The sequence below is a fragment of the Ovis canadensis genome, chromosome 2 (genome assembly GCF_042477335.2).
Source record: "Ovis canadensis isolate MfBH-ARS-UI-01 breed Bighorn chromosome 2, ARS-UI_OviCan_v2, whole genome shotgun sequence".
Taxonomy (NCBI): Eukaryota; Metazoa; Chordata; class Mammalia; order Artiodactyla; family Bovidae; genus Ovis; species Ovis canadensis.
Window position 1 is genome coordinate 192076832 of NC_091246.1, and position 17623 is coordinate 192094454.

General features: G+C 41.1%; 1 protein-coding gene across 9 annotated transcripts in view; it reads right to left on the bottom strand.

Annotated features, from left to right (window-relative positions):
- Positions 1 to 17623, bottom strand: part of CLASP1 (cytoplasmic linker associated protein 1) — a 272797-nt gene that overhangs the window by 62334 nt on the left and 192840 nt on the right. For 4 of the 9 annotated variants that reach the window (XM_069574459.1, XM_069574454.1, XM_069574456.1 and 1 more), the window contains 4 exons: positions 5392 to 5495; positions 3519 to 3542; positions 2012 to 2256; positions 246 to 309 (listed from right to left, as the gene is read on the bottom strand). In XM_069574459.1, the coding sequence (XP_069430560.1) occupies positions 246 to 309; positions 2012 to 2256; positions 3519 to 3542; positions 5392 to 5495 (437 nt within the window). Of the gene's footprint in view, positions 1 to 245; positions 310 to 2011; positions 2257 to 3518; positions 3543 to 5391; positions 5496 to 13412; positions 13521 to 17623 lie in introns of all 9 variants that reach the window. The other 5 variants (XM_069574461.1, XM_069574455.1, XM_069574458.1 and 2 more) reach the window with 2 other exon arrangements.

Below are 17623 nucleotides of genomic sequence, written 5' to 3' on the forward strand. Positions count from 1 at the left end.
GAATGAAAGACTACATCTGATTCTCTCCAGGGTAACCCTTACTTGAAATGCACTTTATTAATGACACTGTACGGACAAGAGAAGTTTCTAAGAATTCTGTCTTCAAAAGATATAACAGAAACTACTGTTAAAACAAGTCTGGAAGGGCTACACTGCATGGTGGGGCTGTTCTCCCACTCTGAAGCAGTGCATTATATAGAAGGACATGCAAAGAGGTTACAAGTGGGCAGGTTCTCAGACCTTACCTTGCTGTGAGGGTCAGCAAACATTCGGGTGAAAATCTCACACAATCTTTTCAATTCTACTCGACTAGGAAATAAAATGAAAAAAATTTAATATTTAATAAGTCAACACTGAAAGTAGTTACAGCTTCTCTAAATCCTTTTATTTCATTTAACGTGTTTTATATAATTTTTATGTTATACCTTTTTTTCTACAAATGAATTATCTAAATTTTAATTTGACAGAATTACACAGGAATAAGAAATCACACCAATTCTGGTCTTGTTCTAAAATGAAACTGAATCTCAGAGTGTGATCACATAAGTTTACACACATGCACATATGGCAAAGCCAGACGCCAAATCCTGCTCACTTCATTTCCACACGCGACAGATGAAAGGTAGTCGGATCAATTCAGAAAAGCATGTGCAGCGGGGTCAGACAGACCTGGATTTTAGTCTCGGTTCTGTTTTAGTCAAAGTACTGTGATATCTTTATACCCATTTCAGTACAACAAACCGCTGCTATCTACCTACCTGCTACAGCGTCTGGGTCAAGCACACACTCACTTCACATCAGTGCCCCGGTGACACTTTTTTACCCTGAACTGCACTACCGAATCCTGTCTGTTCTTCAAAGTTTGATCAGAAAGTGTTATCTTCTTCCCCATACCATCCCCTCTCACATCCAGTGGTCCTTTTAACATCGCTAACAATGAAATCCAGACCAGACCAATGTTAATTGACAGATTCCTAGAGCTTATTCAATGGATAGCTGGAGAACACAAAGAACCAAGAAACTGGTTAAGGAGATTATTGGAGAATAAGGACATTTCATTGTCTTTGTTTTCTGACAGATCACTAGACCACCAGAGGTGACCTACACTTCAGCAGGAACGTGCATGCACAGAATGGAATGAATAAAGGGGGGCAGGGAGTTTAGGTGGCAGGAAGGAGTATGGCAGGGGTCACACTGACTACAGACGGCCACACTTGAAGCCCAGTGACTTGTCAGTCCATGCTCACAGAGTTCTGCAGAGCCATCCATGAATGGAAACACGTAACCAGTCTCACAGCATTGCTTAAAAACTTATCGAAAGAATGTAACAGACTATACTTCAAATATCTCTGTAACCATGAGATTCACCCTGCAATTAATAACATATCAGTACTGTCATGGTTTTATAAGGAGTATTTCTTCTTAGATATAAAATAATGGTGTGTTAGTGGTACCTTAGATCTGATGAAATATGTTATAAGCGTGTTTTTGGTATATGTAATACATGCCTATTTTAGAAAATTTATGAAATACAAATACAGGAACAAAAACAAAAGCAAAAATTATCAATTCTAGAGATAATGCTGTACTACTTTGGAGTTCTCCATTTGAGTGTCTTTACTCTGCAAATCTATAAAAACATATTTATGTATACATATGCACATGAAAACATTTTAGACTGAGACTGGCATCATTTTATCCATGCCTCTGAAGTGTAAACAAACTGTACTAACTTCAGAGTTGTTTTTATGTTTTACCTAAACCACAAACTGTTCTAAGTCTTCTCAAAACACCTACTAGACAAATCTGAGCCATGCTGAACCAAATGTTTCCTAGACCTAATAAGCTATGGAATGTCTGCCCAATATTTAAGTTCTCTGGAAGGCATAGAGCACATCTGAGCCATCCGGGCCTCTCTTGGGCCTGCCCCATAGATGACCATACATCCGTGTCAGGCCCCCATGCGTGTAACACGGGGCTCAATCTGAAGGAACCTGGCCTCCCACCCTACCTCAGCGTTCTCTGGCTCTTCAGCAGGTTCTGCAGACCCAGCAGCCCTTCCTTCCTCTCAGCCCAGTTGGAGCTGGCACAGTGGTTGAGCACCTCAGCCACATCCTCAGTCTGGCGCAGGTAGTGGGGGATACCCCCATTCCGGGAGCCGTACGAGCGCTCCGAGCACACGCTAGAGGCGTCGCTGTTGGCGTCGTCATCAGAATACATCCCGTAGGGCTCATATCTCCTCCTCACAGGCTTCTTCTGCCAGATTCAAGGAGGGGTCGGGGAAGAAATGGAAAGGCAACGTGAGTCTCACCACACAACATCAACAACGAAGAGTTAAATGTAGACACACACACACACACACACACACACACAGGCACACACACACACAGGGGCACATGCACCCACACCTTCCCTTTGCTTACAGATTAGGGAAACGGAACCAGAACAGCAGACTTTTGGTAGGCAGAGTGAGTAGTAAGCAGAGCACCCACAGCAGAGGAAGGAGCACGATCTTTAGTGCAGTGTTTGGCCCTCTCAGTAACATGGACCCGCCATGTGACTTCAGAAAGCCTCCTAACCTTTCCCTGAGATAATGCTGATCACCCTTCTCACAGGCTTGTTGTCAGGATTAAGCGGAATTAGATGCTAAACAGCCTAGCTCAGCGTCTGACACACTGAGTCTGTTAGCCCACCACCCCTCCCCAACCAAAAGCAACCTGTCTTGAGCATGGTCTGTGAGTGAATTTGTTTGAAAATTCATGCTCCCTTAAGAACATCTGACACTGCAATGTCAGTGGTGTAGTGTCCTATATAAAAGGATTCTCAAAAGATCTATACCATTTTTATTAATGACTTCCAGTTTTACAACACTAATAGGCCTCCTTAGACTAGAATACCCACTTCATTCATGTCTCTTACCCTGAATATAAAACTATTAAGTTAAATCCCCAAATTATATAGCAAGAACAATATAAAACAGATAAAATTTAATTTCTCTAAGAGGAAAACAAGTAGCTACGGGCTTAAACTGCACCAATGTAACTTCCTAGCAATGTGGCTTGTACACACATCACAACTTACCTGGGACAGCTGTGCCTTCCACCTACTGTCCCCACATAATTATTAACGGCACCCTCCCTCACACTCAAAAGTATCCTTGTTAGGATGATAATTATACGGCCATCTCACTTATACATGAACTAGATTCCTAAGATATGAAAAATGCTGAATGTATCCACTCATGAAATAATAACAACGTAAGAGACAAAACCTAGGTTAGTAAAATGAAACACTAGTAGGATAACGGGCAGAACTTGATGTTGGAAAACAATGCTCAAACACGCATGAGACATGACCAGTTCTATCACTAGCAAAAGCACCACTAGTTTCCACAAAATCAAAGTTCAGAACAGAACTTCTACCCTAGGGCTACATTTTTGTTGCTTTACCATCTCCTAAAGGAAATATACTCACAACAGAAAAAAAAAGTTATAAAACAAAAGTTAAAGCACTGGTACCTTGCTCCTGGAGTCTCCTAACAGCTGTAGGCAGGAAAATATTGAAGGATGGGGAAAAAGCATAGAGAATTATGTCAGAAGCATATGTGGGGATTGTTCTTGCAACAAAAGTGTACAGCAAAACATATATTAGCAAATTAAAAATACAGGTTAGCAAGCAATTCATATCAAGCAAATAACAAAGAATGCTTTCACAATGGCATTTCCTAACCCTCTTGCACCTGTTATGAGACCTTCCAGTATCTCCTCTATAATTCTTTGCTGAAACTCTCCCCACACCACTGAGGCACATCCCAAATGTTGCTATTAACTCTGTCGTCTGCTCCTAGGAAAGCTTCTGTCCCGGGACTTCCTTTCTGCGAGGCAGGGACTGTGTACCATCCTGGCGCTGTCTTCTGAAGCAGGTCATGGGGAGAGACCAAGAGGTCTGGACAAAACGTCATAAGGGCAGTGGGAGTGTAAGGAGAGCCAGAACTCACAGAAAAGCCCAAGTCAGGCAAAGCCCAGACTCTTGAGTCCTGCTCTGCCTCCTGGCATTTTGTGCAGTGCTCCTGGGGCAGATCTTTAAGGAACAAGGAGACACGGCCCTCCCCCCTTCCCCCACCCCAACTAAAGCGCTGTCTCACCAAGGGCTTTGCACATCCATCACTTCTCACCCCACTGGTTCCCACTTCTTAAAGTCCCGGAATAGGTAAGAAACAAATTCTAAATGCTGCAACTTGGAAGGAAAACTGCTTCATAAACTCTCCAACTTGGGGCTCTTGAAGTCCTACTTAAAGCAATTATCCTGAACTCCAGTACCCGCCAGGAAGAGTCCTTCCACACCCAAGGCTGATGAACAGACCTGGTGGGGCAGCCCTTGTCAGGAAAACACTAGGAGACTGGAAGACTGCTTGCTCACAGATGTCTGTCAGAGAAACCTGGCTGAGCAGGAATAAACGAGGGAGGGCCAGGAGGGATGAGAGGTAGGATCCCTGAAGCCACACACTATAAAGTTTTGATCAAATGAAAACAGGGCTGGATTTTAAACCTCAGGGTCTGAAAGCAGGGTATTATAATGCTTTTCTCTTGAAACAGTACAAGTAAGACCAGAGATCAGACAGTTCTTTAAAGCATGTCTATTTTAAATGCTGAGCACATAAACCAGAAGAAACAAGAGGCTGTGTTACTACCAGCTGAAATGCATCTTTATAAGGCAAATTGACCACAAGCTGATTCTACTGAGGAACTCTTTTCTAGAAGCATAAATTTAAGGAACGCTAATCACTTTATATTGCTTTTTAAAATATTACATTATAACAATGCAAGAAAAAACATACTCCACTAGTGTTTCATATCCTCAAAGAGTTCATCTTAAAATCTGGGAAAGTTTCTGTAAATAATGACTTAAGGACTCATTCAAACAAATAAAATCATACGGAACAACTAGTGGTAGTAATGGAATAAATGCAAGAGTTTCAAACCACAAAGACCTACTATTATACAATGATGTGCTTAGGCTATGCCATCAAAGCCCTGAAAGCAACAGAAGCAAAAGAAGGGGCCAAAAGGAAATGCTGAAAAAAAATGGATAAAAAAGGAAAAGAAACCCAATGACATCAGAGAAGCCTGATGTCATCCAACCTCCATGTTACTGAAGAGCAGAGAAGACACTCTTGACGTTAACGTGGCTCAAAAGGCCAGTTTTCACTTACGTACAGAGTTAAAAGTTTAAGAAGAAAGGAATAATAATCTAAATTTATCCAATATTTACACAATCTCAAAGAGTATCAAAGAAGACTTAGTGACCTGATTTGGAGGCTACTTCCTGTGAAGACAGAGAAAAATGTAGGTCAGTAATTCAAAGAGACTCCACACACATTGGGCCTCTTACCAAAGCATCAGCGACAGCAGCTTCCAGATCTGTACTGGTGCTCAGAACCCGCATGGCATTCACAGAACCAGGAATTCTCCCTGCCTGGCCGAGCCCAAAGCGGTCTAGGCAAAAAACAAAAGCAAAAATATATGTCATTCAAATGTTTTCATTTCTTTGCAATGGCCTTTGCCTCATCCCATACTGGACAGAAACACTGAAAAATCTCTGGCCAGTTTTTACTGCAGTTGGCTTGTAGTTTCAACTACACTTGACTTGTTTACCAGTGGCAGAGGTTACAATGTTCACATTTAATATGACTGCATCCTGACAATTGAAATGGTTCTTTAATGATATATTATTTTGGAAAAGTGCTGAGATATAGGCCTGGAGAAGGGAACTAATAGAAGGGAACTGGGCCATGAGTTGAGCCTTTTCATCTATTTAGCATTCTCTCTAGCGGCAAAAGAAGCCCTGATATTTGGTCAAACTAATTAGAAAGCTCTATGGTCTGATAAATGAGTTCTAATGCAATATGTAATAAACAGATAAAATTTGAATCCAATGTATTACACCGATATCTGTGCAAATTTTCATTACTGTCACTACTGTTTGTTATTAAGGCCAATTAATTTTAGACATCTGTTCATCATAATGCCTGTGTCACCAAAGGTTATTTAAAAATCAATATATTAAAATTTTTAATCTTCACCACAAAAAGCTAGTATCTTCACAGCAAAACATTAATCATTCAGATAATATAAATTTTTCCAAAGTCCCTCAAAGGATTTTTAAATGATAATCTTTATATGTGTGAACAAAATGGACAAAATGCAAAAAAATTTCCAATTTTAGTGGCTCAAACAACTATTTATAAGCTTATTAACGATCATGGACAATAAAGACTTTTTTCTTTGGCTGTTCCATGAGGCTTGCAGGATCTTAGTTCCCTGACCAGAGATGGAATCCGCGCCTCTGGCAGTGAAAGCACTGAATCCAAAAAGACTAACTTTTAGAAGTCCCTTTACATGAACTGTCCAGCCTTCCTTCATGAAGGCTGAGATTAAAGGCAGGAGAAAGTCAGTGTAAATCACACTGGTAAGGGTATCCACTGGTGAAGGGTTTTTCACTTCAGGACAGGGCTTTATTTGGACAGATTACTCGAAACTCACTGCCCTTGTGAGTCCCTGCTGCTCACCGCTGTGGCAGCTCAAGACAAAGCAATCCAGTAAATGATTCTTATTTAAAATGTTAAGATTAAAAACACTTTAACAAATAAGACACTGTTTGGACAAGGAAAATCTGTATTTGCCATTTTCTAATAATGGAGGCATTTGGTGGAGGGGAGAGAGACAGAAAGCTAAAGTCTGTCTTACATAATTGATCTTTCATATAAAACGATATATTTAAAATTTGGATAGATAAACAAGACATCACCTACAACCTGGTGAACTTTAAAAGTTTATTTAGCTTTTAAAAATTGTCAGTTTTGAAACATATCTTCCACTGCCACAGAATGGGGGAAAAATTTAACTACTAATCAAAAGTTACACAATTATGAATTTTTATAGAGAAACAAAAATTGCATGTTATACTATCCCCTTTTTTAATGCAGTTGTTGATTATACTGAATTTCATCATTATGTGTATGTTTAAAAGGTGATATGCTATATAAAATCAATAATATCTCTCTATATAATATAAATGATCAGTTCAAATATGAAACAATTAGAAATTTGAGATTTATGATGCACAGTTTTATAAATGATCATTGTTCAAGTCTTTCTCTTTTTTCATTAAAAAAGGGTAGATAGTAAGGGATTTATGAGTAACAGAATGAAAGTAATCCAGTTATAAGCCATTTAGAAATTACCCAGCATAAACTTAAATAAAACATAATCTTAAAAAAAAAAATAGATCTCATGCCAGCAAATCTTGCTCCAGGGATAAGAGTGATTCTTCAGACACAAAATTAAAACTGTAAGAACAAAGCAATTATTCTGTGCTTCTCAGATGTGTATAGCTTCACCACACATGGTGACTGCAGATATTTATCATAGATAATTGAATTTCAAATCTTAAGGGGAAATGTTTGGAGTGAAGAAAATTTATAAGCCTTTTGTTTTCACCAGACCCAAACCTGCTCTATGTTCTCTCTGGACCATTCAGTTTCCAAGAGATGGATTCATATACTGTGCCCTCTGCCTGGCCCATAATCTTTAGGGGAATGTCCTAATCAAAGAACACATAATAAAATCATAGGTGGTTCATTTAGAGAAAAAAACAGAGACACTAACTCAGTAAACTGGTCACAGTTGTCATCATCAACAGTCAGATTTAAGAGATGATGCCTCGTACTCGGTTGATAAAACTGTAGTCATGAGGGATTATTAGTTTATCAAAATGATGCCAGTTAAATCTGGCAGATTGAGCATTACTGTTTGCTTACTTTCTGCCCTAATGGCCAACCAGGGCATTTGGGTATTGTTAAAACGGGGCTGAGGCAGTGTTTCGGGTCTGCAGGCTGCAAAGGCTACCTTTGGCCTGACTTGATTATCGTCATAATGACTTGTTTTTCCATAAAAGTTTCAGGGCAATCTACTTCCTTCAATCCATGTGAAATGGAGTATGCTATAATTGAACATCTGGTCACTAAATAGTACCTCTAAGTAATGAAAACTGCACAGGAATAACTAGCATTCATAGACACCACTTTACTGGGAGCAAAGACTGAGAGACGAAAGCCTCTGCTGGATGAGCTCCATACCCCAATTCTCCTAGGGACACTCAGGACACCTATCTGGGGCTCCTGCTTTCCTGCAGGAGGGACTGGAAGCAAGGGCGGAAGTGCTTCCCCATCCTTCTGTTTTAACATAAATATGAACACTAGATAAATGATGTTGTCAAACAAGCTACAAAGCATCTATAGCCTATTAACAGAACCATAAACATTCAACAACTTAAAAAAATAGAAGCACACTGAGGGGGGAAAAAATATGAGGTGCATCCATGCCAACTGCTAGCGAAAAAGATGGGAACACATGTGGCAATGAGCGTGAGACAGGCATGCATGAACACGTGTTCACCTGACTGCCCCACAGAGTCAGCCGTGGCGAGAGCACTAGTGGACCTGGAATGACGTCGAGAGGCTGCAGGTAAAAGGAACGGCAACACCCACAGGGTTAACACACGAGAACCTCAGACAGCAGCGGCCACAGGCCGGAGGGCACGAGGGCTGCTCCCCACACAGCCGTGCTTCCTCATGAAAAGAGATGGTGTTGGAGATGAATGGACAGCGAGCGCCGATCCCCAGCCTGTGCACCCAGCGGCCCACACCTCAGGTGCACATCCATGACAGGAGCCACTAAGGCCACTGGGGACTGTGCACAGGAAGGACGTCAGGGGCCACACCGGAGGGGCAGCAGCAGCATGGGTTACACCTCTCGTCGGTATGCAATGCACACGCAACCATGCACCATATACAGAAGCGGAGAAGTTCACAATGTCCTCTCAGCAGAAACAGCATGAAGTCACAGGAAGGGGGCTTTTATATAGAAAATGGACAGACAACAAGCTCCTACTGTACAGCATAGGGAACTAGGTTCAATAAACCGTCATGGAAAAGAATATGAACAAAAGAATGTATATAAATGTATAACTGAGTCACTCTGCTGGATAGCAGTAATTAACACAGCCCTGTAAATCAACTAAACATCATTAAAAAATAATAAAATACTTTATGCTTCACAGAACAAAAACTGATTTATAAAAGGGGGCGGTCAACAACTATAATTCCATTTTCCCGAGTCAACATGTTTGTTGCTCTGTTGCACAAATATCCTATTTATTAATTACCTCATTGTTTAACTGTTGGAAAGTTAGCTGCAGTAAGTTTAACAGCCTTTCTTGGAGAGGCAGCTCAGGACTCTGGTTGTGAGCACCAGCTCTGTGACACATGGAGGGTGGGAGAGGGCAAGGTCCCAGTCAGATCACAACTAGTTGTATGGGCCTCGGGCAAAGTACTACACCTCTCTGTGTCTTAGTTCTCACCTGTAAAATGGGGCTAACAGTGGTACCCTCCTCTTGGGAGTTAAGAGAATTAAGAGCGCTTATACATCAAACACTTGAAACAGTGCCAGGCACAGAATAAACCGTGGTAGCAACAGAAGCACAGTGTTGGTGGTCACAGCAATAGTCAAGCATAAACTCTACACTTAGATGTTAAGTATTATTTTACTAGCAAGTACTCATAATAATCACATCAATACATCAATCTGAGAAAATATATACCAAACTCCAGACTCGTGTGCAGGGAACGACTTTTAGAAATAATTATGAAATACAGGCTTGGGTCCAAACCTGAATTTATTGACTGGAATACCACACAACATAAGGCTTTTTCTTACCTCAGGGGGGAAAAAAAAGTAACATGCTTCTAATCATTACTCAGAAAGAACACAGTGACTGCAATACAGGAAGTTCACAGGTTTCCCAGAGTGACATTAAGCTGTGCTGCCTTCCACCTGCATAACCAGAGCCCAGAAACCTCAAATGCTAACACACAGTTACTCATGGAATGGTAAAGCCTCAAACTCTTCAATGTAACTATTTATTTAAGCTCATGTCACTTTATGAAACACGCATATCTGCAGGATAAGAGATACTAAACAGCAAAGGTCACCTGGTCAGTGAGGATAAATTTTTATCACATGCATAAGAAAAAGAAAATCCCTAATTTCTCAAGATGCACAAAAATAAGTCAGCAAGCTCTAGAACAGATATTACAAAATAATCACTTTCCTTAAATAAGGAAACTGACAAAATATTGTGTAAGACTGAAACAAATGACTCATTTCTTAAGCAAGCACAATGGTATCATATCCTGATGGTTTAAACTGGAAACAGTGTTTAAGCAACACCTGATCTGAAGGTTTCTTATGAAGCTGTCCTTTGGTTCTGTTTCAACAGAATATTCTATGCAAATATGTCATGTAATGAGTTCTTTGCCACGTGCTCAAGTGAACATCCCACAATGGAATCCAAGTGGACCCACTTACGTAAAAGCCTCATTGACAGCAGAGTCCTAGAGCTCTTAATCTTCCCAAAAGTTGTTACCGTAACCATTTAAATATATATTAATATATTTATTATATTAAAATATATAAATGGTCCAAAACAAGTTTTTAAGAAAAATACAGGATGTCCTAATGGTCCAGTGGTTAAGAATTCACCTCCAATGCAGGTGACACAGGTTTGATCCCCGGTCCAGGAAGACTTCACATGCCACAGGGGCCCACGTGCAGTAACTACTGAGCCTACTACACTCCAGAGCTCATGCTCTGCAACAACAGAAGCCACTGCAATGAGAAGCCCGTGCACCACAACTAGAGAGTAACCAGCCTGCACAGCCACAAAGACCCAGCACAGCCAAAAACTACAAGAGAAAAACCACCCTACAAACTCAAACCTGATGTGCAGTCACCAAAACAGTTACTTCTGTTCCTTTTCTTTTAAAAAGTGAAGGTTGGCTATGTAAGTTGATTCAAAGGGGCACTAATACAAAATCTCACTAATTTATAAAGGGGGTACAAAATGAATATTACAGTGAATGAGAATGAGAAGGAAACATCACACCCTCTAAAGGGCACAGGAGGTTCTCTAAGAGGCAGCAATCTCTGGGGTTTGCACATGAATTCTCAGGCATTCTGGTCAAGCCTGGAAACACGGCCAAGCAGGGTGCTTTCTCCATACCTGGGCCTGGGGAGGCCTCAGAAAGCATTCAGCTCACTTTGGAGGAACAAGAGAAAGACGCCTCAGATGAGGTGGAGGAACAGCCAAGCTCTGAAGTCAGAACTGTGTGATCTGGGGAAGGTGGACTCTTCTCCCAGTCTCGGTTGTGTCATTTGTAAAAGAGGGGCGATGATACCTGTCCCAGAGGCTGAACAGGACCCACAAGGGTTATGTGCCCACTGACTGCTCAGAATGGTGCAGGGACATATAAGCACTGCTGCTGTTCTGAGCTGGACAGAAATTTTATAAACAGATTTAAACTCCCCAGCTCCAAAAAAGGCCTGGTCTAAAACTTGAGCTGAAAGGATGTTAACTCCTGCCCTGACCACACAGAAGACCATGCTGGTGGCTAGAGATTATCCGAAAGAGAAGCACCCGCAGCCACATCTCCAGCTGTGGCAGCAGCAGTGACACAGATCACAACCCGGGCTGTCCTGAGTGGAAACTAGGAGCTGGGCCCTCAGTTGAGCGAGGACCTCAAGAGCCCAGCACATCTCGCCTGGGCCACAGAGCACATGCCAGGGTCACAAAGGCTGTTCCCATGGGCAGTAACAAACACTGCAATGTCTGAGTGAAATAAAAACACTGGACTGCCTCTAAGAGACAAAATGACCAATGAACAGACTGCAGTGTTCAAGTCTAAGTTAGTTGGAAGGCCAAATCATGAACAAGGACGCATACACAGCCATAATTTGAAAGGAAAAATAACCAGCTCTTACAGAAAAAAATCATCATTGTTGCCTCTGATTTTTTTGAGGATTCTGATCTAACACTTCAGACTGCTGTGCAAGAGCTGGGAGGTTCCAGGTAATTTGTGCCCCTCTCAGGCCCTTGTGCTCAGCAAGTAGGACACTCACACAGGTATCTCCTCACCAAGTCTGGTGGACTGTCTAGAGGGCCCTGCATCTGTTTTCCTGCTCTTTCTGAGAACTCCACGAAGGACAGTGTTCACGAAGAAATAGATTTAGATTTTAATTTTTGATTTGGGGGAAAAAAAAGATCCGGGGAAGAAGCGTATGGTATTAGAAGGAGACAGGGGAAAATATTAAGACCTAATGCTTCTGCTCCACCATCCATCTTCCACAGTGACATTTTTATATTTGAAAGACCTGCCTCATACTTAGAGTCAAAATAACAGACTGTTGAAGCTCACAGCTCCTAGGCCCAAGCATTGTTAAGATGATTTCTACCTTACCTGCCATGCTTATCATGACAAACTAGACAACGCACAGCACGAAATATGCCAGACGACTAGAACACAACCACTGAAGAACACAAACATTTCTTTTCTGTGAAAATATGTGTTGACAGTGCAAAGTGAAAAGGTATATGTCCATTTTGGAGAAAGGCAGGGTTATTAAAACTAAATAGAAAAAGTAAATTCAATATCTATAAAGGATACATGTTTCTCTTTTTATCTTGTTTTTCCTGAATACTAGAAATTGTTAAAATACAAATTCTGGCTATAAGAAAAACTGAATGGGGGTGTGTCAGACAGCTCCAACTGGCACCCAACTGGTGATCAGAAGTAAGTACTTATAACGTACCATGGCCAGCAAATAATGTGATTTTTTTTTTTTTGTCCTCAGGTGGCAGTGGGTCACAAACGTTAAAGAGCCTGTGGAGCCCAGGAAAAAGGACAATTTCTTAATAATTAACAGTGAACACTGAGGTGTGCTATACATACACCTTGTCAGTTTATCCAAAAGCAATTTGTAGACTGCTCTAAAGAAAGTTTTGAAAGGACTCATTCAACAGAAGGACAGCTGATATTCATGCTGCTTTTCTGATTAACGTTCCTACCCCCAAAGTGAACACGTTTACCTTTCTAAATGTTATCATTTTACTTTTTGTCCTTCTTTGAAGTGACTCACACATGGACTGATCCCTTGTAAGATGAAAAACAAGTTGTAGAAATTCAACGACTGCGGATACGCCCTGAATTCACTCAAGTCTGAAGCACAGTGATCTCTGGCTGAGCTTCACCTCACACTGGCAATGACCTCACAGGGGGGCTTACCCAGAAGCCAGCGGTCCCAAGTGACAACAGTACAGAGTGAGGTGGTGCTTTTTCCCTCTGATAAATAAAAACTGGGAAAGCCAAAATCTGAGCATGCAGAGGGATACAAGGAAGGGTGGCTCAGGAAGAGGATGGAGAGCAGAGGCTCATGGGACGGTGGTGGAGGGACAGAGGCTGGTGGTTGGGCCTGGCGGGGTGGGGCGCTCGGGGTGCCCGGCCGGCGGGTACTCACCGAGCGGCGCGAAGCCCCGAGCAGGGCTCGTATCCCGGCTGCTCTCACGGCTGGCATCGCGGCTGCACCCCTGACTCGTGCTGGGTCGAGGGATACGGCTGCTCCGTGCTAGCGTGCAGCATGAGGGGTTTCAGAGAAGGGGAACAAGTTTAATGAAGACAGAGAAACTCACACACGGTCAGTCACATTCCGTTTGCACGATCACGACATGGCCCATGTCCGGCCCTGCTTGGGCCTCACTGACAACAATAGGAGGGGTATAGGCAAAACTCAACTTGCTCACTGCCTCACAAAACTGTGAACTGCAGCAGGAAGGTGAAAGAGCACCTAAAGGTGAGAAAGGCAAAGAAAGCTCTCCAAAGAGCAAACTGGTATCAGAAAACACAACGTCAAAAAGTCTTCCAGAGATGATCAGTTTTTATGGCTTTAACTTCTCCACAAGAGGATAATAAAAGGCCATAGTCGTTTTCATATGCAATGGGTCCTTAGAAAGACAATTTAATTTGGATTAAAAACCAGAATAAAGGCTCTGGTCACTGAGCTTCATGAACTTACCTAATTAAGAGGGTTCACTGCTCCCAGCCTGGCCGTCTTTACAAACAGAAGTCACAAGGACTGACCCAGCTACAAAACCTGCCTACTTCAAACCAGTGTGTAGATGCTGCAAACATAATTACTAAACCAACAAACATAAAGAATTGGGTCCAATAACCTTTATTCAGTAGCCTTGACATTAATTCCTGCTTTTTCTATGGGAAGCCAGAAAGATCTGCCTGTCATCCCTCCCCAAGTGCCTCCACTCACCCAGCCTCACACCTAAGTCTACAGCAAGTGGCCTGATACCTTCAATACTCATGCTGAAGATCAGCCACTGGCTTGAACAGAACTAATTACCTTCTCATGTCATAGGATGCTGACAAGACAGAATCCTATGAAGCCTAAAGGCTAATATAACTTGGCCATAAATCTCAGAAAAGATCATGGTGCCCTTATTTTTCAATTCACTTTGAGAAAACAGGAACGCAGTACTGGAAAAATACTCAGAAACGACTCTGCAAACTGAAAGCGTGTAGCCACTTCCATGACAGCTGATGGGAACAATAGACACTTCCGTCTTGAGAGGAACTACTAATTCTGGACTAGACAGAAATGACTTTGTCAGAAACACAAGAAAAAAATAACCTTGATTCACTGATGTGAAAATAGCCATGTTTACTACATTACAATGAGCATAGTCTATGACTTTAGAGAAAAGGTAGATTTATGGCCAAACTATAACAAGAATGTCTTACACACCAGTCATAAAACTGCCTGACTTGGAAGAATGTGGAAGTGAAAAGCCAAACCAACTTCCTATTGTGGTCTCTACTCAGTGCCAGAGGTGAATTAGACCCTAAAGGTACCTAAGTGATGTCCAAAAGCTTGGGCCTGTGCTGGTGAGCAAGGCAAGGTCAAGTGCAGGATGCAAGCTGAGCTGTCAGTCAAAACAGGGCTTCGTTTGGGATTCACCAGTCTTCCTCGGTGGCTTAGTGGGTAAAGAGTCTGCCCACAATGCGGGAGACCCAGGTTCAATCCCTGGGTCGGGAAGATCCCCTGGAGAGGAAATGGCAACCCACTCTAGTATTCTTGCCTGGAGAATTCCATGGACAGAGGAGCCTGCAGGGCTACAGTCCATGGGGTCACAAAGAGTCAGACACAACTGAGTACTAACACTTTCACTTTCAGGAATTCCTAAACTTGTCTTTATTTTGCTATAGTGATGTGGAAGCCCTGGGTTTTCACTCAAAGCAGCACTAATGACTGAATCAGCAATTTCTGATAACATTCTGAACAACTTCTACAATAACAGCCAAGGCAACAGGTGCTAAATGTTTAATTTAGCACCTTAAAAAACTAGAGAGTATCTACTGACCCCTTCGATAAATGACAAGTTGCTTAAAACCTGCAAGACATATTGCTTATCCTTAGAGGACCAATCCCACTTCCAATGCATAAATGCCCCCTCCAGCTCCATGCTAACTCAATGATCCAGCTACTCAGCCTCTCTGGGCCTCCACCTCTGCTTAGGAAGGTGAGAGAGAGAAAGATTCCCCACCATTTAAATGAAAAGGGTACCGTGAACATAATGTAGGTACTTCTGCATTCCTTGCTGAAAGGCATATGTGAAACTGTAGCCCTACTCCACTGCCTACTCCAACACAATCAAAAAGTAGGAAGAGCAGTTCTGATGGTTTTTCACATATGTGCATGCTCAATTAATCATTTTCTTCTAGTTTTCGCCTGATCACATCTGAATTTTTACACAGCTCTCACACCCTTAACATGTATACTATAGCAACGGGGTATTTCTGCTCTCCCTGCGGGCTGAGCTTGCTTTGTGAAGACAGTGAAGAGCATGAGAAGGAATAAGCAGACATGATCTGAAATAACAGCAACCACAATTCCTAACAAGGTTTTCTGTCCTGGTGTTTGACCCAGAGAAGGGTCTTTCACCCATTTGTGCTGACTGGCTCCTTTAACATATGGCAATAGTAGTATGCAAAAAAAGAACGCTGCTTACAATTCTGTTCATGATTTTGTGCCAAGCTTCATTAAAGTACACTTAGTGATGAAACCAACAGTTCAAATATTGGATAATTAAACACAAGAGGAAGAAAATTCCACTTGTAAACCATTTCCAAAGACTAATCTACAAGGAGGATTTAAAATAAGTATATAAAAGTTTTTCAGGCTATAATTAATTAGGTGGTCAAAGCTAAAACACAATATTCTGCATCACTCTTGTCTTTTCTTTGAGTGCCCACACTGAACATTCTACATAAGAATCTGTTATGGCAAAGGGGTGACAGAGGGGAAGAGACAATAAAAACACATGTGCTGCCTGGACTTTCTAAAAGCACCATTCTTACGGAGTCAAGTCCTGTGCTTACAAGGAATGCTGAGAAGCCTGGAAAAAACCATCTGACTAGTTTTTATTTCTTGAGTGACACTGTATTTTTATAATGTTTCAAGGGAAACCCTGACTCTTGTCTTTCAAGGTACTATCCTATAAGAACTCCTATCAAAAGCAGAAGTACCAGAAGAATAACAAAAACTAACAAAACGAAGGACATGAAACATCTCTCTAGTCTAGACATTTTCATGTTCTGGTCTTGCACACAGTAGTCTAATCTAACAGCTAAAGCTGACTATTAATTTTAATTTTTTCAAAATATATTTAACCAGGAAGTCTGAGAACACTTTAAACATATATCCATGGAACACTTGGGGCAGAGGATCCAATGTTTTATAGACTTTTCAATAGATGAGTTGGACAAAGAAGGGAACCAAAGGCAAACTTCCAAAATGTAACTGCTACAGATATCAGCTATTCATGTGACTTTATCATAAGTAGAATAAAACAATTTATACATACACTCATCTATCTCATTAGTTTATGAAGTAATAGACGTCAAGAAGGAAAAACATGGCAGGGTTTGCCTCTTAAGTTAACCAACAGGAATTACATTCTATTTTGCTTAAGAAACCCTAAATGCTAAAGTAGAAGATTTCTGACATTTTCATCACATATAAGAAAATTTAGTTAAAAAATATTATTTCAAACAAAAAAGCATAGATGAATCAATATAATTTGCAGACAACTAGGATCAATTCTCAATGCAAATTCCAAGCCTAGTTTAGCTATGATTAAAACTATTAACTGGTTTGAGGATTACAGAAAGTATTCTTAAAAGATATTCCTAACTTTTTTTGGAGTATTTATATTTAAAGTTGCTATATAATGAGTCAAATGTTTATAGACACAAAGCATATACCCAGTATATATTAAATGAGAGAAGAAGCATACACTCTATTTCAGAAATATGCTAATATGACACTCTATAAAATAGAATTTTTAAGTAGTAACAGAGGAAGAAGTGGAGATATACTTTACTTATACATATTTTTATAATCTGTGCATATATATTCTCACAATGTGCAAATATTTACCTAAAATATCTTCTTTAACCAGAATTGCATGTATGACCTCAAAACTCCACCCAGAACTAATCCTCTTAATGAGCACCAAGGAAACAACTTTCTTCAAAATAATGTTTCAGACCAGAACTGTCTGGAAGGCAACAGGCTCCTATTTAGTTCTTTGTGACGGACGATGTTCCAAAGGACTTCTTTTACAGGCTTATGAAATGCTCTCTTTTCAACCACCCACA